Source organism: Arachis ipaensis, chromosome B5, assembly GCF_059453495.1.
Source record: "Arachis ipaensis isolate K30076 ecotype BB chromosome B5, ASM5945349v1, whole genome shotgun sequence".
NCBI classification, from domain to species: domain Eukaryota; kingdom Viridiplantae; phylum Streptophyta; class Magnoliopsida; order Fabales; family Fabaceae; genus Arachis; species Arachis ipaensis.
In genome coordinates this window covers 80,906,063-80,929,156 of record NC_142440.1, presented here as the reverse complement: position 1 = coordinate 80,929,156, position 23,094 = coordinate 80,906,063, and the positions used below count along the sequence as shown (strand labels likewise).

At 34.8% G+C, this 23,094-nt stretch overlaps 4 protein-coding genes across 7 annotated transcripts; 1 reads left to right on the top strand and 3 right to left on the bottom strand.

Annotated features, from left to right (window-relative positions):
• Nucleotides 1-5,876: 5,876 nt before the first annotated feature.
• Nucleotides 5,877-13,175, top strand: LOC107643703 (auxilin-related protein 2-like). 4 transcript variants are annotated; one of them, XR_015883601.1, is made up of 12 exons: nucleotides 5,877-5,948; nucleotides 7,083-7,215; nucleotides 7,546-7,586; nucleotides 7,759-7,808; nucleotides 8,516-8,581; nucleotides 8,886-8,975; nucleotides 9,477-9,540; nucleotides 9,840-9,929; nucleotides 10,311-10,469; nucleotides 11,175-11,286; nucleotides 12,276-12,339; nucleotides 12,951-13,175. XR_015883601.1 is itself a non-coding variant. In XM_088488483.1 (10 exons), exons 2-5 carry the CDS (start codon nucleotides 7,749-7,751, stop codon nucleotides 9,531-9,533), a joined length of 273 nt encoding a protein of 90 aa, XP_088344609.1. In that variant the 5' UTR covers nucleotides 5,877-5,948; nucleotides 7,083-7,748; the 3' UTR covers nucleotides 9,534-9,540; nucleotides 9,840-9,929; nucleotides 10,311-10,469; nucleotides 11,175-11,286; nucleotides 12,276-12,339; nucleotides 12,951-13,175. The 4 variants fall into 4 exon arrangements, 3 of the variants coding, with proteins under 3 accessions (XP_088344609.1, XP_088344610.1, XP_088344611.1); XM_088488483.1 differs by having other exon boundaries at nucleotides 7,083-7,808; XM_088488484.1 differs by having other exon boundaries at nucleotides 7,083-7,808; nucleotides 9,477-9,651.
• Nucleotides 13,176-13,995: 820 nt separating this feature from the next.
• LOC148564756 (uncharacterized) lies at nucleotides 13,996-15,683 on the bottom strand. The gene is made up of 3 exons (XM_088488481.1): nucleotides 15,480-15,683; nucleotides 15,285-15,392; nucleotides 13,996-14,571 (listed from the first exon to the last, which is right to left on the bottom strand). The coding sequence occupies exons 1-3, from the start codon at nucleotides 15,681-15,683 to the stop codon at nucleotides 13,996-13,998; spliced, it is 888 nt and encodes a 295-aa protein (XP_088344607.1).
• A 155-nt stretch (nucleotides 15,684-15,838) lies between these two features.
• Nucleotides 15,839-16,649, bottom strand: LOC107639503 (uncharacterized). Its single transcript, XM_088488482.1, has 2 exons — nucleotides 16,264-16,649; nucleotides 15,839-15,983 (listed from the first exon to the last, which is right to left on the bottom strand). Exons 1-2 carry the CDS (start codon nucleotides 16,647-16,649, stop codon nucleotides 15,839-15,841), a joined length of 531 nt encoding a protein of 176 aa, XP_088344608.1.
• Nucleotides 16,650-17,837: 1,188 nt separating this feature from the next.
• LOC148564755 (uncharacterized) lies at nucleotides 17,838-20,760 on the bottom strand. Its single transcript, XM_088488480.1, has 3 exons — nucleotides 18,788-20,760; nucleotides 18,632-18,695; nucleotides 17,838-18,539 (listed from the first exon to the last, which is right to left on the bottom strand). The coding sequence occupies exons 1-3, from the start codon at nucleotides 20,275-20,277 to the stop codon at nucleotides 17,838-17,840; spliced, it is 2,256 nt and encodes a 751-aa protein (XP_088344606.1). The 5' UTR covers nucleotides 20,278-20,760.
• Nucleotides 20,761-23,094: the final 2,334 nt, after the last annotated feature.

Here is a 23,094-nt window from a genome sequence, read left to right as displayed (position 1 = left end):
AATGAATCATTCATTATTAAAATAGTTATTAAGAAGTTTTAATCTGGAAAGATAAACATCTCCGAGACCTTAACTGTTTTCTTATATTGTTTTCATTCCAAACCTTTAATTGCTTTCTTTATTCTCCTGTTTATTTATTTATGCGTTACAACAACAACTATCTTTTACTGTTTTCTTGAATAAGTCTAACAAGATAACCATTGCTTGCTCAGTCCAACAATCCTCGTGGGATCAATGATGAGCGGATATTTTATACACTTTTTGGCATCATCTTCATATAGTTTTTAGTAGGTTTTGTTTAGTTTATATTAATTTTTTATAGGTTTTAGTGTTAAAATCATATTTTTAGATTCTACTGTGACTTTTTGTGTTTTTGTACAATTTTAGGTAAATTCTGGCTGAAATTGAGGAGTTGGAGCAAAAGTCTGATTCAGAGACACAAAAAGTACTGCAAATGCTGTCCAAATCTGACCTACCTGCACTCGGAAGAGCTTTTTTGCAGCTACAGAAGTCCAAAAAGAGCGCTCTCAATGGCTATGGAAAGCTAACTTTCAGAGCTTTCCAGCAATATATAATATTTTATACTTTGCTTCGGGTTAGAAGGCCCAAAACTGGCATTCAACACCAGCCTCCTCCCCCTTTCCTGGTGTCCAGCGCCCAAAGAGCAGAGACCGGTGTCCAAACGCCCAAAGAGCAGAGACCGGTGTCCAAACGCCCAAAGAGGACCCCCTAGCCAGCATTCAACACCCTAGGAGCCTCATAGCACGTGGATCTCATCAAATCTCAGCCCAAACACTCACCAAGTGGCCCCAGAAGTGGATTTTAGCACTAAAAAGACTGTTTTACCCTTATAGTCATTTGTTTAGTATTTAAGGAATTAGATTCATGTTATTTGTACACTTTTTACCATCATTCATCATATTTTAGTTTTATACTTTGTATTTCCTTTCAGTATGAGTTTCTAAACCTCCTAGGTTGAGGGGAGGAGCCCTGCTGAGTTCTATGAATTAATAAAAGTATTACTGTTCTTCTTCGATCCATGTTTGATTAATTCTAAGATGTATATTCGTACTTCAACATGGTGAATAGGATGATCAGTGAAAATCAGCTCTGTTCATCATACTAAGACGAACGTGCCTGACAAACACCCGCGTCTACTAGGGTTCGTGTGAATACTTTAGTGGAAAGCACTAATCGCCAGCTTGAATCATACATCTCTCAGACGGCTAATCCACAACTTCATTGGGGACTTCTCGAGACACCAGTTTAGCCGATTTATAGGGAGATTAGGGTCTCTGTGGTAGAGGCTAGAACCCAATTATGTAGCATTCTCTAATCTGGAAGATCCGACCTTGTCTGTGGCGTTTTGAGTAGGATCATTCAGGAGAATGGACTGTACGCGCTTCTCCCTCAAGCAGAGATGGATCCACACTAACCCAGGAGTTCAGATCTGGAGGAGCATTGATGACCTCTCAATAAAGGCGTTAATCACTTACAGCTTGCCATTGAAGAGATCACTCACAAGCAAAGAATACAGTAATACCAGAGTTAATTCAGAAAGGCTAAGCAACTCCAATCCTCAATTATAACCCTTTTACTGATTTTATTGACAAAGTACCTTATACCCTTCTCTCATATTCCTTTTTATGCAATTAAAAATAACATACCAACATCTCCTACTCTTTCATTTGCCTGACTAAGAACTGCAGGATAACCATAGCTTGCTTCAAACTACAATCCTCGTGGGATCGACCCGGACTCGCTCAGGTCTTACTTGGACGACCCAGTGTACTTACTGGTACATTTGTACGAAGGTGTGGAGATTCGTGCACCAATCAATCCTCACTCACCTGAGGTATTACTTGGATGACACAGTGCACTTGCCGGTTAAGTTGTGCGATTTCTAATTTCACGCACCAGGAAGTAACAATAGGTCAAACCAAATCGCTAACCCTAACTTCGACAAAGAATGCCCAATGAACAAATTGAGAAGAAATCGCGAACCCTAGCATCAATTCAATGTTGAGTTCGAGACTGAAGTTTAAATATAGATCATGATCGCATAGTGAGGGCAAAAACTGAGAACTTGGATCACCATTAGCGTAATTGAGCTCTTGCAAAAATTGGCAAAATTTCAGATCAAGCTGCGTCTTTCTCAATCTGATTCTCAGTGTTTGCCACACTCCACACTCATTGCACCATGTTGAAGGTGTTGGTAGTGTGGGCAGCAACACCTTCGAAAGAGAGTTTTAGAGAGAAAGATGGAATTGTGAAAAACTTGATAGCATAAAATGGTGAATCTCAGTTATTAGAAGAGTCCACATACATATACATATACTCTCTACAATACACCTCAGCTGTAGTAGATTAAAGCCTCTCTAACTAACTAACAGTAATGAACTTGGTGAGTTTTCACCTGATAAATTTAACTAAGCTACTAACATGCACTATATATGAAGGTTGTAGAAGGCTTAGAGAAGGGGGTTGAATCTATGACCTTCTTTTACTTTAATTAAATTAACCTTTTAAAACAAACTTTCAGTCTGAATCTGTTTGACATCAACAGCGGAGAATTTATGAGAAAATTTTATTTTGTCTCATGAATATCAGAAAATAGAACAAAGCAGGGAAGAGAGAAGCTGACACCATCATGTATCCTGGTTCGGTTGCCTTGTGCACTACAACCTACATCCAGTCTCCACCACAATAGTGGTGGAATTTCCACTATAGTTAAAGTATTACATACACCAATTACACATGATTGACACAATCCTTTCACACTCAAGTTCTAACCTAACTTGACTTGGTTAAGCTAATACCTAACTCTTCACTCTTAGTGCTAACCCAACTAAGAAATGGATACCTCACTGGTACAAGATACAAGACACAGAATTAACCCAAAGAAATCTGAAATAACTCTAGGCTTTTCTCTCAAGTGTTTATCTCTGCCTCTTTCCACTCTTAGGCTCTTTCAATGACTCTCTCATTCAGCCTTTTACCTTAAGAAATTACAGAAAGATAAACATTGAAAAGAAAATTACAATCTATAAAACATGAAGGAGATTGATGCTTCAACAGCCTCTTTGCTATGTGATGAATTGGATTTGCTTGCTTCTGATTTAGTTCCTCATTATGGCAAAATGCTCTTTTGACCAGGAAGCACTGTCCAAGTTGATGAACTTCTTCAGAGAACTCTTCTCAGAACATAAACCTCAAAACACTGGTTATCTCTCCTTGGCTTCAGAATGATGAGGAATCTTCTTTTGTATCTCCTTGCATGTTGCTGAGTTGCTCTCTTCTAGGTCAACCCTTGAGCTGTGTGTTTCACCAACTTACTTTTTCACTTTCTTCCATTTTTTCTCAAATTAGGAACTTTGGTTATGACCTCCTTTGTTGACCGAAAGCCATAGGACAGCAAAAATAAATGTTTTCAATGGTAAACCCAGATCTTAGCCATTGAAATACTACTTGGTCTCCAAGACACATTTTTTACCATAGATTCACAGTAGTGTTGAACAGAGATCATCTTTCCCATGTATCCCAATTTAGAGTGGCATAGAGTTGAAGATGAAGAGAAGAAAATGAGATGCATGTAGAAGGAAGTAAATCACCTTTAGCTTCTGATTTCTCTTGATACAGTTTGATGTGGGTGATTAGACCTCAACCTTTCTTGCTTAACCTTCTCTTTCTTTCTTCTTCGGTGAATAGCTTAGGAACTAAGCTCTCTCTCACTTCTCTGATTTCTGACCAAGAGGGGAAAAGGTGAACGTTGCTTTTGGTGAAAGCAAATTGGAGGGATTTGTTTGAGAGATGCAATCGGGATTGGATCGGTTCTTTTCAGGTTCAGCCCAACTGAATTTTTGCCTTGATTTCTTTGGGCTTCCTTTGTTTATACAGCCCTTCAGCATTGGTTTTATTTTCTTCTTATTGGGCTGCTACTTTGTTTTTCTTTGGCCTACAACATTTAATCAAATTTAATTAAACACTAATTGAATGTTTAACCCACTAAAAATAATGTTTGTCATCATAAAAAATAATTTAGTTAATTTCTTAACTCAACAATATATAACAGCTCCTGATGACTTACACTATACTAACCACTTATAGCTCTAAACATAAAGGTCAAGTGACACTATATCTTATAAGCGCAGGTCGTGGAGGAAATTGTGCATCCCAAGTGTAAGGAGCGAAGAATGATGATGGAAAAAGCGTAATGAAGTATTTATAGAACAACACTAGGAGCTGGCGAAAGCAGGGGAGAAGTGGGTGAAAGAAGATAGCGGGTGCTTTCACCATTGTGGGTCCTCTTATCACTACAATCCTCTTTGCGGCAGCCTTCACTCTCCCTGGTGGAAACAACCAGAATACCGATGTGCCCATGTTCCTGCATGACAAGGTATTTACTGTCTTCATTGTACCAGATGCAATATCACTGTTTGCTTCTTCGACCTCGGTCTTGATCTCCATTGGGATCCTCACGTTGTGTTTATACAGAAACAGATTTCCTGCAGGTGTTTCCAATGAAACTACTACCAGCCATGGTGGCTCTCTTCTTATCGGTGGTCTGCATGATGGTTTCATTTTGTGCATCACTTGTTGTCATCTATATACCAATAGTATTCCCGTGGAATCATATCCGACATGGCATTTTGTGGGAATTTTGAATTTTTTTTAAATAGGAAATTTTTCATTTCTGTGGGCCCCACAGACAGCTCATTATGAGTTGTCATCTCTCTCTTCTATTATTATCCTGAATCTTGCCTCTTCGATATCTTCTCCTTCTCTCTCATTGAAACCCCATTCACCTCCTCCACTTTCTCCAGATTCAGCTTCTTTGCGTCTTCTTTCTCTGTTCTTTCGGATCAGTGTATCCAGCTCTGCCATCTTTCGCGTGCTCTTGTTCTTCTTCCCTTTCTTTCGTTTTTTTCCTTATTCTTCCTCCTCTCCGTTCTTCGATGGTTTCTCCGTCACTGGCGATGCCTCTACTGTCGGTGGTGTCCACAGCCTCATAGAGCGTGAGCCCTCACTCGGCCGCTCGCGCTCCTTGGCGATTCTGTTTCTCCGCTCAAGATGGACGGAGCGAAAGAAGAGTTTGCTGTGTAGTTAGCAACAAATCAATTGTTGTGATGAGATCTAGCAACAGATCTCATTGAAAGAACCTTTTCATTTTCTATTCCATCAGCTCCGATTTTCTTGTGTCTACTCAATGGAGCTGTACGGGTGATCCAGCGAGGGTTCCTGATCTGATCAATTGCCAGAGTGGATCGGAATTTGACTCAAAGGTATGATATTATGTTAGATTTGATATAATTCCTCAACCGCTCTGTTCTTTTCATTTTTTGTTCATAAAATAAAATATGAAAATCATTTCCCTTTTTCCCAATCTTTGTGGTTTTCTACGATTGTGATTTGTCTTACAGGAGAATCTGGGGTGTTGTAAAGTGTGTCTGATCCTGATTTTGAAAAATGCAGAACCTGTGTGGCGAATGGGATTGGGTGCTGCAGAGGAATCTTATCCCCAAAGGCCTGGTGAGGCTGATTGTATCTACTATTTGAGGATTGAATTCTATGGCTATGGTTCCCGCTACCATTTCAACCATCCCTGTGACCGGGTCGAGGCAAAATTTATAGTTCGTTTGATTTTTAAGTTTGTGGACGGTTTTTTGTTGTGTTATTTTTGTGCTTGATATGATCATCAGTTTTTTTTAGTGTAGTTTGATTTGATATTGGCTATAATCAGTGTGATAGTGTTGAGCTTATTGAATCAAAAGTCTTTTTGTTTGAGGGGTTTTCCTTTAAATTATTTTTTTAATCAATTGAACTCTAAGATTCATATATTTGTAGTGATCTAATGATTTGGTGATATGTGAATGTTTCAGGCTGTTGGTGCTGTTGCTAGGACTGGAGGAGGGGAGTACCCGGAGCGAATTGGCCAGCCTTTGTGCCAGGTGCTTATACTTTTGATATGCATTGATATTTCCTTTGACAATTGACTCCTGTGATTCCTTGTTTTATATGAAATGAGGTGCTCTGTGGCAATCTATAATTCTATTATATGTTGAGGATAGAATAATGTTGAATTTCTGTTTTGACTCATCTTTGTAGTTTGAGTTTTCTTTTGCATATTGATTATATCTGCTGATGCTTAAAAATGCAATATTACATAAAGATAGGGTCATGCAAATTTGGTTCTTGCTTCAAGTACAACCATCCTGGGCAGGTTGGAGGCTCTACCCCCTATGTCACTAAATTATAAATATGGAGGAGATGAGTCTTATATCTCCGTGTAATTACGGTGAATCATTTTGGTTGCTGTATTATTTTAAACATGTTTTGGTTTGTCTCCAACTACTCTTACATTTTATTCTCCGCAGGTTTTCAACTTGTGGATGCATTTGTGTGTTGTATATGTATTTTTCTGAGAGCATTCTGAGATATGGTTTATGACCATCTTGTTTGGTAACTCTGTTTTGGTTCCTTTTTCTCTTTCATGGTTAATTTTAATTGCTTTTAATGATAGTTTTATGGCATCACACAGTTCAAATGGAAAAAGATAAATGAGAATCAAAATAAAATACATGAATAAAGGATATGGTATGTATTGTGTAAGCACTTTTTTATTTGTTTGATTATAAGCTTTAGGCAATTCCTTTTTCTAATTAGTTTGTGAGGACCTTTTATTTGATAGAAAATGGTATATAGAAATATTAGCTTTACTTGATTTAGATTCCGAAACAGGTAGAGTATATCGATTTAATTTGCTTCTGTTGTTTCAGTTATTTAAAGCACAAATATCCAATCTTGAGAGAACTCTGAAACCAGCAACTTCAATCCAGGATAAATAATGATCAACAATTTTTCTTAAAAAATTGTGTTCTAAATCATTAGATTTTCTTTTTTAAAAAATATCATGTTTTATTTGTTGTATGCTACATGGTTATTTCTGAATTCTAATTCTAATTATAGTCTGCTATAAAGATAGTAATTATGTATTGTTTAGGTAGGTTACCGATATTTACATTTTTTGTTACAGAAATTGTGTATTACTTAAGCTGCTTACTAAGCAACTTTAGCTCCAATAGGTCCTCAAAATCGCTATTGGTGGCTAACTATTGGCTGGACACCGATTAGCTGGCTGAACCAGGCGGTCTGAAGAATCTATGCTCCTCTCTGGGTTAGCTGCTGGCTTGGGAGAAGAAGCTCTTCTACCATCAAGTTAAGTTAAATATTTTTTCTTCTTACCTATTTTAAGGAAAATTGTTCAAACCTTGATATTTTGAATTGTGTTCAATTTTACGGTGTTCTTTGTTAAAACTGATATAGGTATTTGTTGAAAATGATATAATACAGGTATTGTTTATTTTTATGAGTCAATATGTATTACATGTATTTTTTTAATAAAATAACGATAGAGTCTTATTTATGAGAAAAATTGAATAGATGTGCCATACTTTTCACTGTCTGTGAAAGTTTCTGTATTGGTTGTAACTGTGGCTGGTTTATTAGCTTTTTGTATGTATTTTAATTTGAATTCAAAAACTACAGAATGGAAACAAGAGAGAGGCATTGAGTTCAAATATGATGATGTAAGTACTACCTCCTTAATATAGTTGATATGTATTCACTAAAATAAGAAAAAAAACTTGATACGTGAGTTTGAAAGAGAAATATTGGATGCTAACTGGTGCATTCTAATTAGTTGCTCAAGTTTAAGTAATTTTTGTGTCAAAATAATTTTCGCTCTCTCTATGCTTGAAGATTACACCAACTCGCGGCAAGGAAAAGAGCAAGAATGTCGTAAGCTGTGGGTAAAGTGCTCTTATTGGTTGAAATATTTTTCTTATTGGAATCCAGACAACACTTCGGTGTATCTGTCAAATTCACTTTCCCACAAATTCAATTTCCCTTCTTTGTTCATCTTTATTTGCTTTTAACATTTTGTTTGATTTTCTATTAAGTTAGTATTTCTTTGGCCTTTCTTTTTCATTGTTGTTTTTTTTTTAATTTTAATTGGTTATTTTCTGTTTTGGTTCCTTTTTCTCTTTCATGGTTGTTCCTTCCTATGTTATTTGTCTGTTTACTCTTACTTTCTTTTCAGTTACTGCTTAAATAAACTTGTCTTCAAGGTTTTCTTAAGCGTAGTATTTCATGCTTTTAATGATTAAAAGGTTTTATGGCATCATACATTTCAAATGAAAAAAGATAAATGAGAATATGTTAAGAGAAAGGGAAGTCTTAGATTTTGGTTTGTATATTGTGGTATTTGCTAATTGTTATTTTATTAATACCTCAAAGTTGCCCACCATGTGTTTGAGTTAAGCTCCCAATGATACCACTCCATTGTTTTCTTGTCTACAATTACTACTTTAGGAGGATATGTTGACTTACAAGTAATTTTATCATTATTTTCTGTTTTGATTGTCAACAATGTAGGTTTTCTTTAACGATTTTACGTTCATTTAATTCAATCTTATGACTTGGTTGTTGTTTACTGCATGCTTGGTTGTTGTACCAGGCAAAATCATTAGCTGAGAGGAACCAACGGGATCTACAAACTCAAGGAGAGCAAGCTGAGAGACATGTGAGTTGTCTATATTTATAGATTTATAAATTGGAGAGGAGAGGAGAATATGCTCATATAGGTGCATTCCCTCTGTCTATCTTTCCTTTTAGGTTGGGGGAAAGAAAAGGGGCTTGTCATCACTCCTTTCTTGGATTTTTTTAATATTATCTGCTGCAGATGTTTTTTTTCTATTTTAATATTGTAGTGTGTTCTTATTTAAGATTCGTCTTTATCAGTTTTCAGTAATTTACATTTATTTATGGCTTTATGCCATGTTTTATTATTTTTCTTTTTTCATTGATCTTTATCTTTCCAAATTCAGAGGCTTGCAGAGACACTGGATTTTGAAATTAAGCGCTGGGCTGCAGGAAATGAAGGGAACTTGCGTGCTTTGCTCTCCACCTTACACTACGTACGTACTTTGTTGATATAGTTTGGTAATCTCTGAACTTTCTATATTCCAGATCTATAGTGGCCATAAGTATAATGACTTGGATTATCTATTTATCTTCCACCATTTTATTTATAACAAGTGTATATTTAACATGTTCTGCAAAATTATACATGTATCACTGAGATTTTGTGGCCATAATTTATTTTATTTTGATAACAAGTGCGTAATTTACATCTTCTAAAAAATGATACATGTATCCCAAAAATGTTGATACATATTATTTTGTTAATACCTCAAAGTTGCCCACCATTTGTTTGATTTAAGCTCCTAATAATACAACTCCATTTTTTTCTTATCTACAATTACTACTTTAGGAAGATATTTTGACTTACAAGTAATTTTATCGTTATTTTCTATTTTGATTGTCAACAATGTAGCTTTTCTTTAATGATTTTACGCTCATTTAATTCAATCTTATGACTTGGTTGTTGTTTACTGCATGCTCGGTTGTTGTACCAGGCAAAAGCATTAGCAGAGAAGAACCAGCGGGATCTACAAACTCAAAGAGCAAGCTGAGAGACACGTGAGTTGTCTATATTTATAGATTTATAAATTGGAGAGAGCAGGAGAATATGCTCATATAGATGCATTCCCTCTGTCTATCTTTCCTTTTGAGTTACGGCAAAGGAAAAGGGTTTGTCATTACTCCTTTCTTGGCTTTTTTTTGTATATTATCTGATGTAGGTGTTCTTTTTCTGTTTTAATATTATAGTGTGTTCTTATTTAAGATTTGTCTTATCAGTTTTCCAGTAATTTGAATTTGTTTATGCCATGTTTTATAGTTTTTCTTTTTTTCATTGAACTTTACCTTTCCAAATTTAGAGGCTTGCAGAGACATTGGATTTTGAAATTAAGCGCTGGGCTGCAAGAAAAGAGGGGAACTTGCGGGCTTTGCCCTCCACTTTACAATATGTATGTACTTTGTTGATGTAGTTTGATAATCTCTGAATTTTCTGTATTCTAGATCTATAGTGGCCATAAGTATAATGACTTTGATTATTTATTTATCTTCCACCATTTTATTTATAACAAGTGTATATTTAACATTTTCTACAAAATCATACATGTATCACCAAGATTTTGTGGCCATAGTTTATTTTATTTTGATAATAAGTACATAATTAAAATCCAAGTGCATAATTAACATGTTCTACCAAATCATATTTTTCTTCATGAATCTTGAACCCGTCAAACGGGTCCTTTTGCTTAGTTTATATTGCTTTTCTGGTATTTATTTTTTGGTATAATTATTTATATTTATGTTGACTAGATTCATTAATCAATGATGATCAGGTGCTGTGGCCTGAATGTGGTTGGCAACCAGTTTTTTTAACTGATTTAATTATAGGCGCTGCTGTTAAAAAGGCTTATAGGAAAGCTACACTGTGCATTCATCCTAATAAAGTGCAACAGAAGGGTGCCACTCTTCAATAGAAATATATTGCTGAGAAGGTGTTTGATCTGCTAAAGATATTTTAGGCTCTTCTATGCAAATTTTTTATGCTCTTTAATCAATTCTTTATAATGAAAGTAGTAGTTGAAAATGACAATCAAGTTAGATTGGAGCATGGTTATCAAATCGCAATTCACATCAGGAATCGTTGTGCAAATTATGAAAATAATTGATAAAATTGCCAACATAGAGACATCACAATTCACATTTAATATTAAATTATTTTTAATAAATAAATTTTATTAATTTATATCTACAGATTTTGAAAAACGTGAATATAAATTGTATTGATTTCCAAAATTTCTGGTCATTTGAATTTTTTCAGATTTGAGATCTGAAAATTGTGAGGATAACGATTTGGTCTGAATTTTAAGCTGTTGGATATTTAGGTTTAGTTGGTCTCTGTGCTATTTCGTTATTTTTTAAAAGAGTGGGTATTTTCCTGTTTGCGCATCTTCTCGGCTCTTAGGATTTACTTTATAATTAAATAAGGTATTGAGAAAGATTATTACGATATATATTTTGGTTCTGTTGTGTAATCCTGTGATGGTACATATATTTCATGGATAAAGCCTAAAATAAAATTTCATTGATAATTCTCTAATGGATAGTCATCTATCTATGGTTTGAAAGCATTAATGTTAGCTTTATTTCATGTCTTAATCTTCTGCTAATGCATCCTCACTTTTCTTTCTCCTTTGTAGATTTTTTTTTATCTGTTTGGTCTCAAGAAACATGGTGTCATCGAGTTTGGAGAATTTGTTCAATCATTGGGTGTATTTCTCCCAGATGCATCTATGGAAGGCAAGATCAACTGTAAGATAGAACCATTACATAATAATGATTCATATTCATATCTCATATCTTCTTTTTGCTCCCTCAAGAATCATATGCATGATTTATTATATTGGACTGCATAAATGATTTATATTCAATCATTTATCATTATATTAAGTTATTTATAATGATTTTTCAGTTGCTTTTCGGTTATATGATCTAAGATAGATAGGGTATATTATTGAACCTGAAGAGGTAGAGTGCTTTTTCTATTTCCTTTTAGCAAATCAGCATTAAGTATTAGCGGCTAATATTGCTTGCTCTTCGAAATATATGAATATTCTATTATTATTATTAGTTCAATATTTTGTATGCATATATTATCAAAAAGAAATTTCCGATCAAAATTGAAAATTTTGCTTGCTCTTCGAAATATATGAATATTCTATTATTATTATTAGTTCAATATTTTGTATGCATATATTATCAAAAAGAAATTTCCGATCAAAATTGAAAATTTAAATACTTGTGGTCCTTAGAACTTGAAATCAGTAATGCAGATTTTATTTAATCCTTTTCAAAATGTTTGGATTCAGCTCCTCCCCTTCCTCAATTATGAATGCTATGTTGGTTAGTGGTTGTCATGCTAAACAGGATTAAGTACATTTCAGTTAGAATGGAAAGTATTCCATTTTTGTAATTATTATGACGTAAGAATAAGTTAGGGTTTACTCATAAATAATTTGAGCTTTTTTAATTGTGCCTGAATTAACATAATGTAAAGTGCTTTGGAAAAAAAAAGATTTCAGTTTAATTATGAACAATTATTTATTAGATTTTGAAGGCATTCGATTATTAAAACATGTTTGATTCTTTTAGAATCATCACAATTTTTGTTATACTGATTTCAAAACTCATGTACAAATATAACAAGAAGGCTCTAGAAATAAAAAAGAATAAAAAATAGCAACAACAATTATATAATGTGAAATCTTTCTCATTAACGTATATATGATTGGGGGATTCAGGTGATCGTCATTTACAAAAGAAAATTCTATAACGTGAAGTCAGAAGCATACTAATTTAAGCAAGGTAATTGTATATTTGTGGTGTTCTTGTCACTCTCTACATACTTCCTATCTATCAGACTTTCTATTATTTTATTTATGTTTGTGGGTTTTACTGGAAATTTGAGTTGTTTCAAAAAAAAAAGATTGTAATCAGAAATAAGTTCAATTTGTTATTCTATTAGACTTTGTTATTCTATTAGTTCTTCATTTAATTAAATTTCTTTTTTCTTTGGTAGACTAGCTACCTACTCTTTCTCAAATATATAACATTATAATTCATATTTCAATCTTGACTTCCAAATTATTAATGATGATGGAGAGTTGAAAGTGATCAAGACTAATGAGAAATCTGTTTATTATTGTATTCCATCTCTGATATGGAGGTTTTTTTTTCATAATTGAATATAGTTATTTTTCATTATAGAACTAATAATTTAACTAAAAGGACTTTACTTTTTCCTCGGGATGAAGCAAATAAGGAAAGTGACTATAGTATTTGGAATAACAATTCAACCAAATTGTTGCTCCACAATAGGCATCACAAGGACATTACTATTGTAATTATGCTGAATCTGAACACTTAATATTCTGAATTTCACAGGGCTTATGTTTCATTGGCAATATTATTTTCAGGTGCCGTCCTTTTTCTTGCAGTTACGATAGATATATTAGATCATTACATGAGAAAACTTCAAATTAGAAGAAAGACTGTTGTGGTAATGAAAAAATTGGAGGCAACTAAAGTATTGAGAAAAGAAAGAGACAAATCAAAAGTGAAACCATACAGCTAGAATCTAATCTCAAGTCTAAATAGAGGATATGGTATGTATTATGTAAGCACTTTATTGTTTGATTATAGGCTTTAGGCTATTCTTTTTTCTAATTTGCATTTTTTTTGTCTAGTCAACTGAATTGTACATTTCACAACTAGAAAATTGATAAATACAGACAGATTTACAGACAGATTTAGTCTTTATTACAGACGGATTTTTGGTTACCGATGAAATTACCGACGGATTTTGTCCCACTGTAAAAGCCCCGTCGGAAATTATTTACCGACGGATTTTTTTTCCGTCGGAAAATTACCGACGGATTTTTACGATTTACCGACGGATTTTCCCTCTGTAAACCCTCCCTCCATTTCCTGAAGGCGACAAACTTACAGACGGATTTTCCGTCTGTAATTACAGACGGATTTTCCGTCTGTAATTACAGGCAGATTTTCAAACGGATTTTTCGTCTGTAATTACAGACGGATTTTCAGACGGATTTTCCGTCTGTAATTACAGACGGATTTTCCGACGGATTTTCTCTCTGTAATTACAGACGGATTTTTCGACGGATTTTCCGTCTGTAATTTAAACTTTGGAAAATCATGATTACAGACAGAAAATCCGTCTGTAAATCCGTCTGTAAGGTAAAATAGAATTTTTTTTTACTTTTTCTAATTACAAAATAAAATTATTTTCATACAAAATAAATATAAATTTAATACAAATTTTTATCTAATTTATATTTGAATATTTATAATATTTCAAAACATAAACAAATTCATCGTATTATCAAACTAAAAGAAAAGTATTATAAACAAGCAAAGTCAATATAATTCAAAACATAAACAAAATGTATTGATCATCAACTATAATTCCTAGTATATTGTTCAACCATACTAAAACTATCAGCTATAGTCTTCAGTGTCATCTTCATCCTCATCATCATCATAGCCCTCATCCGAAGACATTGAGGGTGGCGGCGGTGGCGGTGGTAGTGGAACTGCACTAGAACTACTTGATGCTCTAACCTTCTCATAATAGCTAACATAAGCCTCATTCCATCTCTTCTGTTTCAGCTTTTCCTTTTTGGCCTTTCCAATTGCCCGTTCCAACTTTTCTAATTTCTTTTGAGTCTTTTCCAAAGGAGCCAAGCGTGTATCTAACAACTTACTAATACGCTCATCTGTTTGTTGAGTAACACGCTGAAAAAGCTCTTCATTGAGATTATGAATCTGTTCTCGCAAATCAGGAACAGAATTTTGATTTCTTGGTGCTCTTCCAGATACAGAATTGGCAGAAGTGGTTCCAGACTTGATAGAGCTAGAAAAGAATGACCCTTTTCCGTAAACTCGATTCTTCTTTTGCCCACCACACACTTCCTCCCAAATCAAGTCTTCATCAATTGGTTGTAGCTCCATTCCCTGTGCTTGAGCCTCGGCATGTTGAGCCTGAACTTCTGCCAACTTTTTTATAAACTTCTCCTGTTGCACAATGATTATATCAATTATATTATTATTATTAAGACAAATAGCCATGCATATTACTTAATAGAAAACTTTTAGATTTTGCACAAAACTTTTCAAATTGTATATATTTAAATTCAAACAATAGAAAACTCCAATAATTGGGACATGCTACTATGGTTTAAGTACAGCATTAGTGACCCTCTAATGATGATTTACTAGTAAAAGAAACGCTACTTGTGACATTCCTGGATCTTGATCAGCCAAGCCAACTCTTATTTAAAGTATTTTAACAACTGACAATGCCGTGGAAGTACTTAATGAACTGAATTTCCTTTTGGAAGAACATGATTCTTAACTTTCATTAATTCAAGGAAAATTGGGTATATGCCAACAGATTATTAGTTCTTGTAAACACCCCTGCAAGCTGCAAACATTTCAAGCTACTAGATTACCATATTCCAAGAGAATAATGCATGCTTCACATGCATTCTACACAAGATTAAGATTGGTGAACTGTATTATCTCTTAAGGAGATGTGTCAAATGGCTTAGACTATAGAAACTTGGAAGAAAAGAAACCAACTATAAAATCACAAAGCACAAAACTGAATAATAATAATAATAATGTTGAACATAGTTAGGACCACTAAATACAGTAATGTTAATGCCAGACAGCTAGAAATTAGTTAATAATTTTGACATAGGAGGAGTATTTATACTATATCTCACATGAGTGTCTTGAGAGCGCTTGTCCACCCATTTAGACTTGTCACTTTTAAGTGTGTGGGTTTCTTTGAAGACCTCCTCGTGGGTTGGTGTACGGCCCAACTGCTTCTTCTGTTCCACATGAAATACAAAATAAGAAAAATTTTACATAAATAGATGTCTATTAAATAAGATCTAAAGCCACTTAAATTATATTACCATCCTCTCTATAGTTGAGCTCAATGGAATAGAACCACCGCAATGGACAGAACCACCTAAGAGTGACGCTCGATTCTCTCTTGCTTTTTTCCTTATATTTTTCCATTTCTCATCTGTTTCCCAATACCTTTCCAATACCTTTTTGTAAGCAGGAATTAGCCATTCGTGGGTTGTATCCACACCCTCACGGATATCTGACATCATTTGGCTAAATCACTTACTTGTCCTATACTTGAAAGCCCTCTAGAAAAACTCATCATCATCATCATCAATAAGAAAGTGGCTCTGCACATACTCATCAAGTTGCTACTTATAAGATTCAAATCACATGAACAATATTCAATCCAAAATAATTTTATTCAATCCAACACTTTTACCTTCCACTCCTTAAACCAAAGCTTCTTTGTCGGAAGAGGGACATCTCCAAACTTTTTGTACGGTTTATCATATCGTTTCTTGATGATCTCTGTAATCTTCTGAGAACCAGGAAGGAAAGGTAACCAACTGATAATTTCATAAAGAATTGACAAGTTAGGAAACTAAAAAAAATAGTTTTAAGTCATTAGCACTTTAATTTGAAATTAAAATATAGTAGTAAACACATTTAGATTAGGAGTAGTAAAAGAAGAAGAGTGATTAGTATTACTTGCTGAAAGAGTAATAAGAGGAATAGGTAATGCAGTATGTAAAAATTGTGTAGAAGAGTAATAAGAGAAATAGGTAATGCAGTATGGGAAATCCACTAGAAGCTGCTATTTTAATTATGGAGAGATCCAAATTTTACCTTGTTTTTCCATCGGGAACCAATCTTTCTTTTGTGACACTATTAGGAACCGATGCAGTCTCTGATGGAGGAGATGTACTAGAGCTTCTAGGTGTCACTGAATCAACTAATAGATTGGAATTGCGAAGCGGAGGAGGAATCGAAATTGGAGGAGGGGGTGGAGGAGGGGGACCCATACATCCTGGAGTAGGCCAACTTGGTGGAAGAAGACCCGTGTAGCCTGGATTAGGTACCATCAAATACAGTTGCTGGCTAAGTGATCCTGACTGAAAATCTGGCACAACCGAAGTCCCAGAAGAGGTGGAGGTGGTTGAAATAGCGGCTGCGGCAGTGGTGCGAGAACTTCTATGACCCTTGACACCTTTACCCTTGACCCGAGGAGCCATGACCTACATATATATTCAAGGACTATTATGAACAAAACTATCTGCAGAATATCATTTTGATAAGATATCATAAGTCAGAAATTGTGAATGCCTTAACAAAATTTTGAAATTCAATCCGTAGAGTAATAACTTAACTTTACTACAAGAAATTTTTGTTAGTTTAAATAACTTAACCCATTATGAGGCTTAACAAGAAAGCCAGTTAAAATGGATCAAATCTGATTGACAGTTATCATCAATCGAAAAAGCAAGAACCTTAAACAATGCCCTGAAATTAACTGGTTATGTTGCTTATACTTTCTTTAAACCTTGGAATCTTTGTGGCTTAGTAGTAAGCAACCACAATGTCATCAGCAGATACATTCCAAAGAAGGAAAGAACCGTTAAGATGGCACCTTTTTTTCACTAGGCTAGCCCTTTATTTTATTTTATTTATTATTATTTTTGACAGTCTTTCTTTTATTTTTTTTTCCATAGGAAATGATACATAACATTTAAGTCATTAACATCTGAATATCTTTCAATCACACTACAAAATAAGCATAAAAAGGATCACATTCACACGGCATATGTATCCATAGAGAGCTAGAGAAATGACTTACCTTCCAGAGAAAGCCAAAATGCCAGTAGTTAGAAGGCCTCCAAACTGCACAAAAAAAATGCTGAGTCGAAGAGGAAAGAGAAAAAAATTGATGTCTTAATTTCACAAACACTTGATAGCTGTAACATCTAAACTCTAAAGAGGAAAAAAGCAAGGAACTTTGAGAAATGGGAACTTACAATATTGAGATTTTTTGTCAATGGAGCACCAAGTAAGGCAGCAGAGATTAAAAACAGAGAGAGAGATTCAATGAATTTCCTTCACTACTGCCACTGCAACAAAGAGAGAGATTCAATCTTCAAACCAAACTGTAAGAAAGATATTAAAAACAATAAGAAAGAATATGAAGCTTCCTAAATTTCAGAAAAGGGACAAGAAAAAAAATTCCAGTGGTGCTTTAGACATGTCAGCTTAATGAGTGTGGGACAGAGTTATGCTTTAAATATATTGAATTTTTAAGACAACTAGATTAAGTTACATGACAACATATGTAAAGAACAATATATATAAGCTAAATATTAAGAACAATATATGTAAAGAACAATATATATAAGCTAAAACAATACAAGCTAAAAATGATTACCCTATTAAAAATCAATATCATCATCAAAGTCTGCAACATCATCATCTTCATTTTTATTAGCCCCAGAACTAGAGCCGATGGACAATTCAACAATGCGGTCCTCTCCAAATGGAGACTTAAGACTGATAGGAGGCTCGGTGTCAGAAATCCTAGAAGGATTGCTCTCATCCGCTTGATAAGCTACATCATTCTCTTCCCCATCCTCCTCTACATGTACATGATTGATTTCAATTCGACCTCTTGGTTTAGTGTTTACAACAACACGCCACATAGACTTGCAATTTCCAGGATAAGGTAAGAAGTAAACTTGTTTAGCTTTTTGGGCGACAATCAAATGATCATAGTGGCGATATCTTTTACTATGGTTGACTTCAGTTATTTTGTAGTCATTATGAATACGTGTTCCATTTGGACGACTTGGATCATACCATTGACATTTGAATAAAACAACTCGATTATAGTCACTACCAGTGTATTCAAGCTCGAGTATATCTTCTAATACTCCAAACCAATCACTTTCCCCGCTGCCTATATCACCTTTAACAAACACACCGGTGTTATCGGTTTGTTTCCCTTTTGACCTTGCAAGGGTATGAAATGTATATCCATTTACTTTATAAATTGGATAACTTGTTGCTTTGTTTGAAGGACCCCAAGAAAGTGATTGCAAACCAGGATCAACAATTTCATTACATTGATTTTGAACCTAGTTAGAAACATGCAACAAATTATAAGATATGTGATGCAAATCTTTAGTTAGAAACCTTTACAATAAATGATACGAATTTATGCACTTACATATGATGCAAACCAAGGGGGAAATCGGTCATCGCTTTCTCCAGGACAAGTTTCTTTCCAAAACCTTGATGAAAGTAGGACTAGAGTTTATAAGCTATGGGATTCGTTAGTAGAAAAAGTGTAATTAACTGTTTAATAAAAGATTTGGGCACTTACATGTAGAAAGGGCTAACTTTGCTTTCATTGAGTAGAATATGCAAATGAGCTGCGGCCTTGTCTCGTTCATCTAACCAATGATCTTTAGCTTTACCAACCTTGCGACCAGGTCTATTAAATATTGATAAAGAGGCTTTAATTGTGTCTCTGCCGCCATCATTTCTTCCCACACGGGTTTGCCTCGATAAGATATGTGGTTCAAAGTAGAAAGAAACAAAACTTGAAGTCTCCTTTGCCAAGAAAGCCTCACAAATCGAACCTTCAACCCTTGATCTATTTTTCACTGTTCGATTGAATGCTCCTATCACCCGTTCAAACGGATACATCCACCTATATTGGACAGGTCCACACACACGTGCCTCATATGCTAGATGAATTGGCAAATGCTCCATCACATTAAAGAATCCCGGGGGAAATATCCTTTCTAACTTGCAAAGGATAATGGAAATATTCTGCTCCATAACCTCTAAATCATGAACCTTGAGAGTGGTTGAACACAAGTCTTTGAAAAACTGGCTTAACTCGGTAAGAGGCTTCCATATATTTGTAGGTAGTTCTCTGAATGCAGTTGGAAGCAAGCACTGCATAAAAATATGACAATCATGGCTCTTCATACCAATAAACCTCCCCTGGGAAAGACTTACACATCTAGCAAGGTTAGATGCATAACCATCTGGAAATCTAAGTTGTTGCACCCACCTATACACGTCTTGTTGTTGTTCAGAAGTTAAAGTATAAGCTGCCTTAGGTTTGGACCAACAATTATCACTGACATGCCGCAAATGTAAATCTGGACGCTTGCACAGTTCAGCCAGGTCTAACCTAGCCTTTTCATTGTCTTTAGTTCTATCAGTTTCCATAACAGTATTCATTATGTTATCAAGCACATTCTTCTCTATGTGCATTACATCAAGACAGTGACGAACCAGGTTATCCTTCCAATAAGGTAACTCCCAAAACACACTTTGCTTAGTCCAATTGTGAGTAATACCATACTCTCGCGATTTGATCCACTTTCCATTATCTGATATCTTCCCAAGTCCTTTAACCCTTTGCCAAATCTCCAAACCACTTAATCTGGTAGGAGCCTCTTCACTTTCTATTTTATTCTTCCTGAAGTCATTCTTATTGCGCCTATAAGGGTGGTTTGTCGGCAAAAACCTCCGATGACAATCAAACCATGATGCCTTGCCTCCATGTGATAGTGTAAAAGACTTGGTATCCTCCATGCAAATAGGACATGACAATCTTCCTTGTGTCATCCACCCAGACAACATCCCATAAGCCGGAAAATCATTGATAGTCCACATCAATGCTGCCTTTAAGATGAAATTCTTCTTTTCTACAATATCATACGTCAAAACACCAGGATTCCACAACTCATTTAATTCGTCAATCAAGGGTCCCAAGAATACATCAATGTTGGCTTTAGGGTTATTAGGACCAGGTATTAAGCAAGTCAAGAACAAATAAGGATCTTTCATACACATTCCAGGAGGTAGATTTTATGGAATTACAATTACGGGCCAACAAGAATAAGGCTTGCTAAATTGGATATTTGGGATAAACCCATCAGAGCAAAGACGTAACCTAATGTTTCTAGGCTCCAAAGCAAAATCAGAGTGGATACGGTCAAAGCTTTTCCATGCCTCCCCATGTGACGGATGGGTCATCACGCCATCATCACGTTGGTTTTTTATATGCCACGTCATGTGCGGAGCTGAACTCATTGACGCATAAAGCCTTCGAAGTCTAGGGATTAAGGGTAGGTAGTGCATCCGTCTGACAGGAACTCTCTTGGACTTACAACCACCATCGGAAATAGGCTTGAATCTAGGTGCTTCACAAAACTTGCAACTAGTTAGAGCAGCATCGTCTTTTCGATACAACATGCAATTGTTTGAGCAACAATCTATTTTGATTGCCTTCAATCCAAGCTTTTGCACTAACTTCTTAGCCTCATAGTAATCCCTAGGTATGGCACTACCCTCAGGAGCAATTTACCTAATTAAGGTGGCCCACTGCTTAAATGACTCCTGTGATTGGTTTCCCTCGGCCTTAATGCATAGCATTCTAACAGCTATCGATAGTTGAGAGTGCACACAACCTTCCCACAAAGGCTTTTGAGCTGCCTCAAGAAGATCAAAAAAGTTTTTAGCCTCTACATGAGGATACTCTGGACCAATAGAATCGAAAACCATTTCATGATACCTTCTGGAGTTGTCTTCCCAGCTAATGTCATACATATCACACTCTTCCACATTTGCACCACTTCCTGAACCACCTTCCCCACAATTATTGAATCCCGTCTGATTAATCCCTATGTCGTCAATCTCTCCATGTTCTGTCCAAATCCAATAATTTGGCATAAATCCCTTTTCCCACAAATGCATCTTAATAATGTTCAGCTCTTTATAATTTGTGCATCTACACTTAACGCATGGGCATCTACACTTTCCTTCTGACTTCACAACATCTAACTTACTAATTGTTTTTATAAACTCCTCAACCTTGTCATAAAACTCAGGTTTAATACCCCCTCTTGTTGGATTCAACCTATCATACATCCACACTCGATGGTGCCAAGACATTTCTTACGAATTTGATATTTTTAGTACCTATAAATCATCCAACACAAGCAACATTTCATCTATCATACAACATGCTATCAATATTTAACCATATCAATGTTTTCAATGCAATACAAGCAACAACACAACACAAGTAATATTTCATTTAACATACAATACCCTAGAAATCAATGAAGTTTTATAACACAAGAATTGCACTAACCTTAACTCCAAGCAAAAAGTTGAAGGGATTGAGAGAGAGAGAGAGAGAGAGAGAGAGAGAGAGAGTGTGTGTGTGTGTGTGTGTGTGTTAGAGTATTATTTTTATAAAATCATGAGCAAGGGAAATTTGGTAATTTACTATGGCAAAATCACAATCAGAAGACCCAAGAAAAGACCTAATCCAACCACTATAGATAAACAAATCACACAGAATTTTTTGAGAATCAGGGTGTGCTTGCTAACCTCACTGACTGTCACTTGGAGCAGAGAGACAGCTGAATTCTAAGTCGTCGATCCTGTGGAGTAGTATTAAAAAAAATTAATTAAGAAACTTAAATTTCAGCTACATTATTATCAATCTGTAAATGAGTTTTTAATTATTAATTTTATACAAATAAAACTGTAAATGAGTTTTTACTAAAATATATATTATTTTAAATGACTACTTAATTAAGGAGGCTAAGAATAGGAAAATGAAAATGAAAGAAATAATAGTAATTAAGATAAGGGAGAAGTGTAAGAGAAATAAATAGGTAAATATATGGACAGTAATATGTCTAATCAATTAGCAAAATAGTACAGCTGAATAGATAACAAGACACACTATATAATGCTATTATATATAATGCTATATATAAAGAACTAATTATATAGTTTGTGAAAATAGTACAGCTGAATAGATAACAGAAAGACTACTAGAAGGTGGAGGAATTCGATTTCCTAAAGTTCTAGTTTTACTTGGAACCATTTCTTCTGAGTCCCCACCTTTTTTCTTTTTGGTCATATTTCATTACTTTTCTTCATTTGAACAGTAAATGAGGCTTCTCTTCTTTCAGTTCCTATTGTATCTTATAGCAAGATTCTAGCTAAATTATAATTTGTTACCAAATTCAATAATATATTTCCAGTTTAAAAGCATATTTGAATCCTCTTGTTTTCTTTTTTTTTTTACCCTTGACTATAGAAGAAATTGAACCAATGAAAAAAGGGAATAATGATATCAAAATATTAAGGGAGACAGACCTAAGCTAAGGCAAAATTAATGTAATCACAAACTATAAAAGAAAGAAACATGATTAGATATTCCAACATAAATTATGCCACCCTGCATGAAAATAGTGATGGGCTTGTCATGTGATGCAAAAGCCTTCCAAGGTGGGCAATAACTAAATATGTTGATGGCATGGGATCAAATCAAATCACCAAAATAGTGTATACCACAACACATGACAAGGGACAATATCAATAATCATGGCATTGCAGATGCATCAGGTGAAACACCAAATATCATCATTCATCACCATCAGATTTTGAAGGTACCATCCGGTGGAAAAATTAGGGAGCAAAAGTTAATCTGCTAATGATTATCTTTATTATGGTAATAGTCATGTGGATGAAACATAAAATGAAAAAAAAAAGAAAAAAAACAAATGGAATTCCAAGTGGATAATTAGCTCAGAGGAAATCTAATTTCATATTTGAAGGGAAGTTAAGCTGAAAAAGAAAAAATTGCTT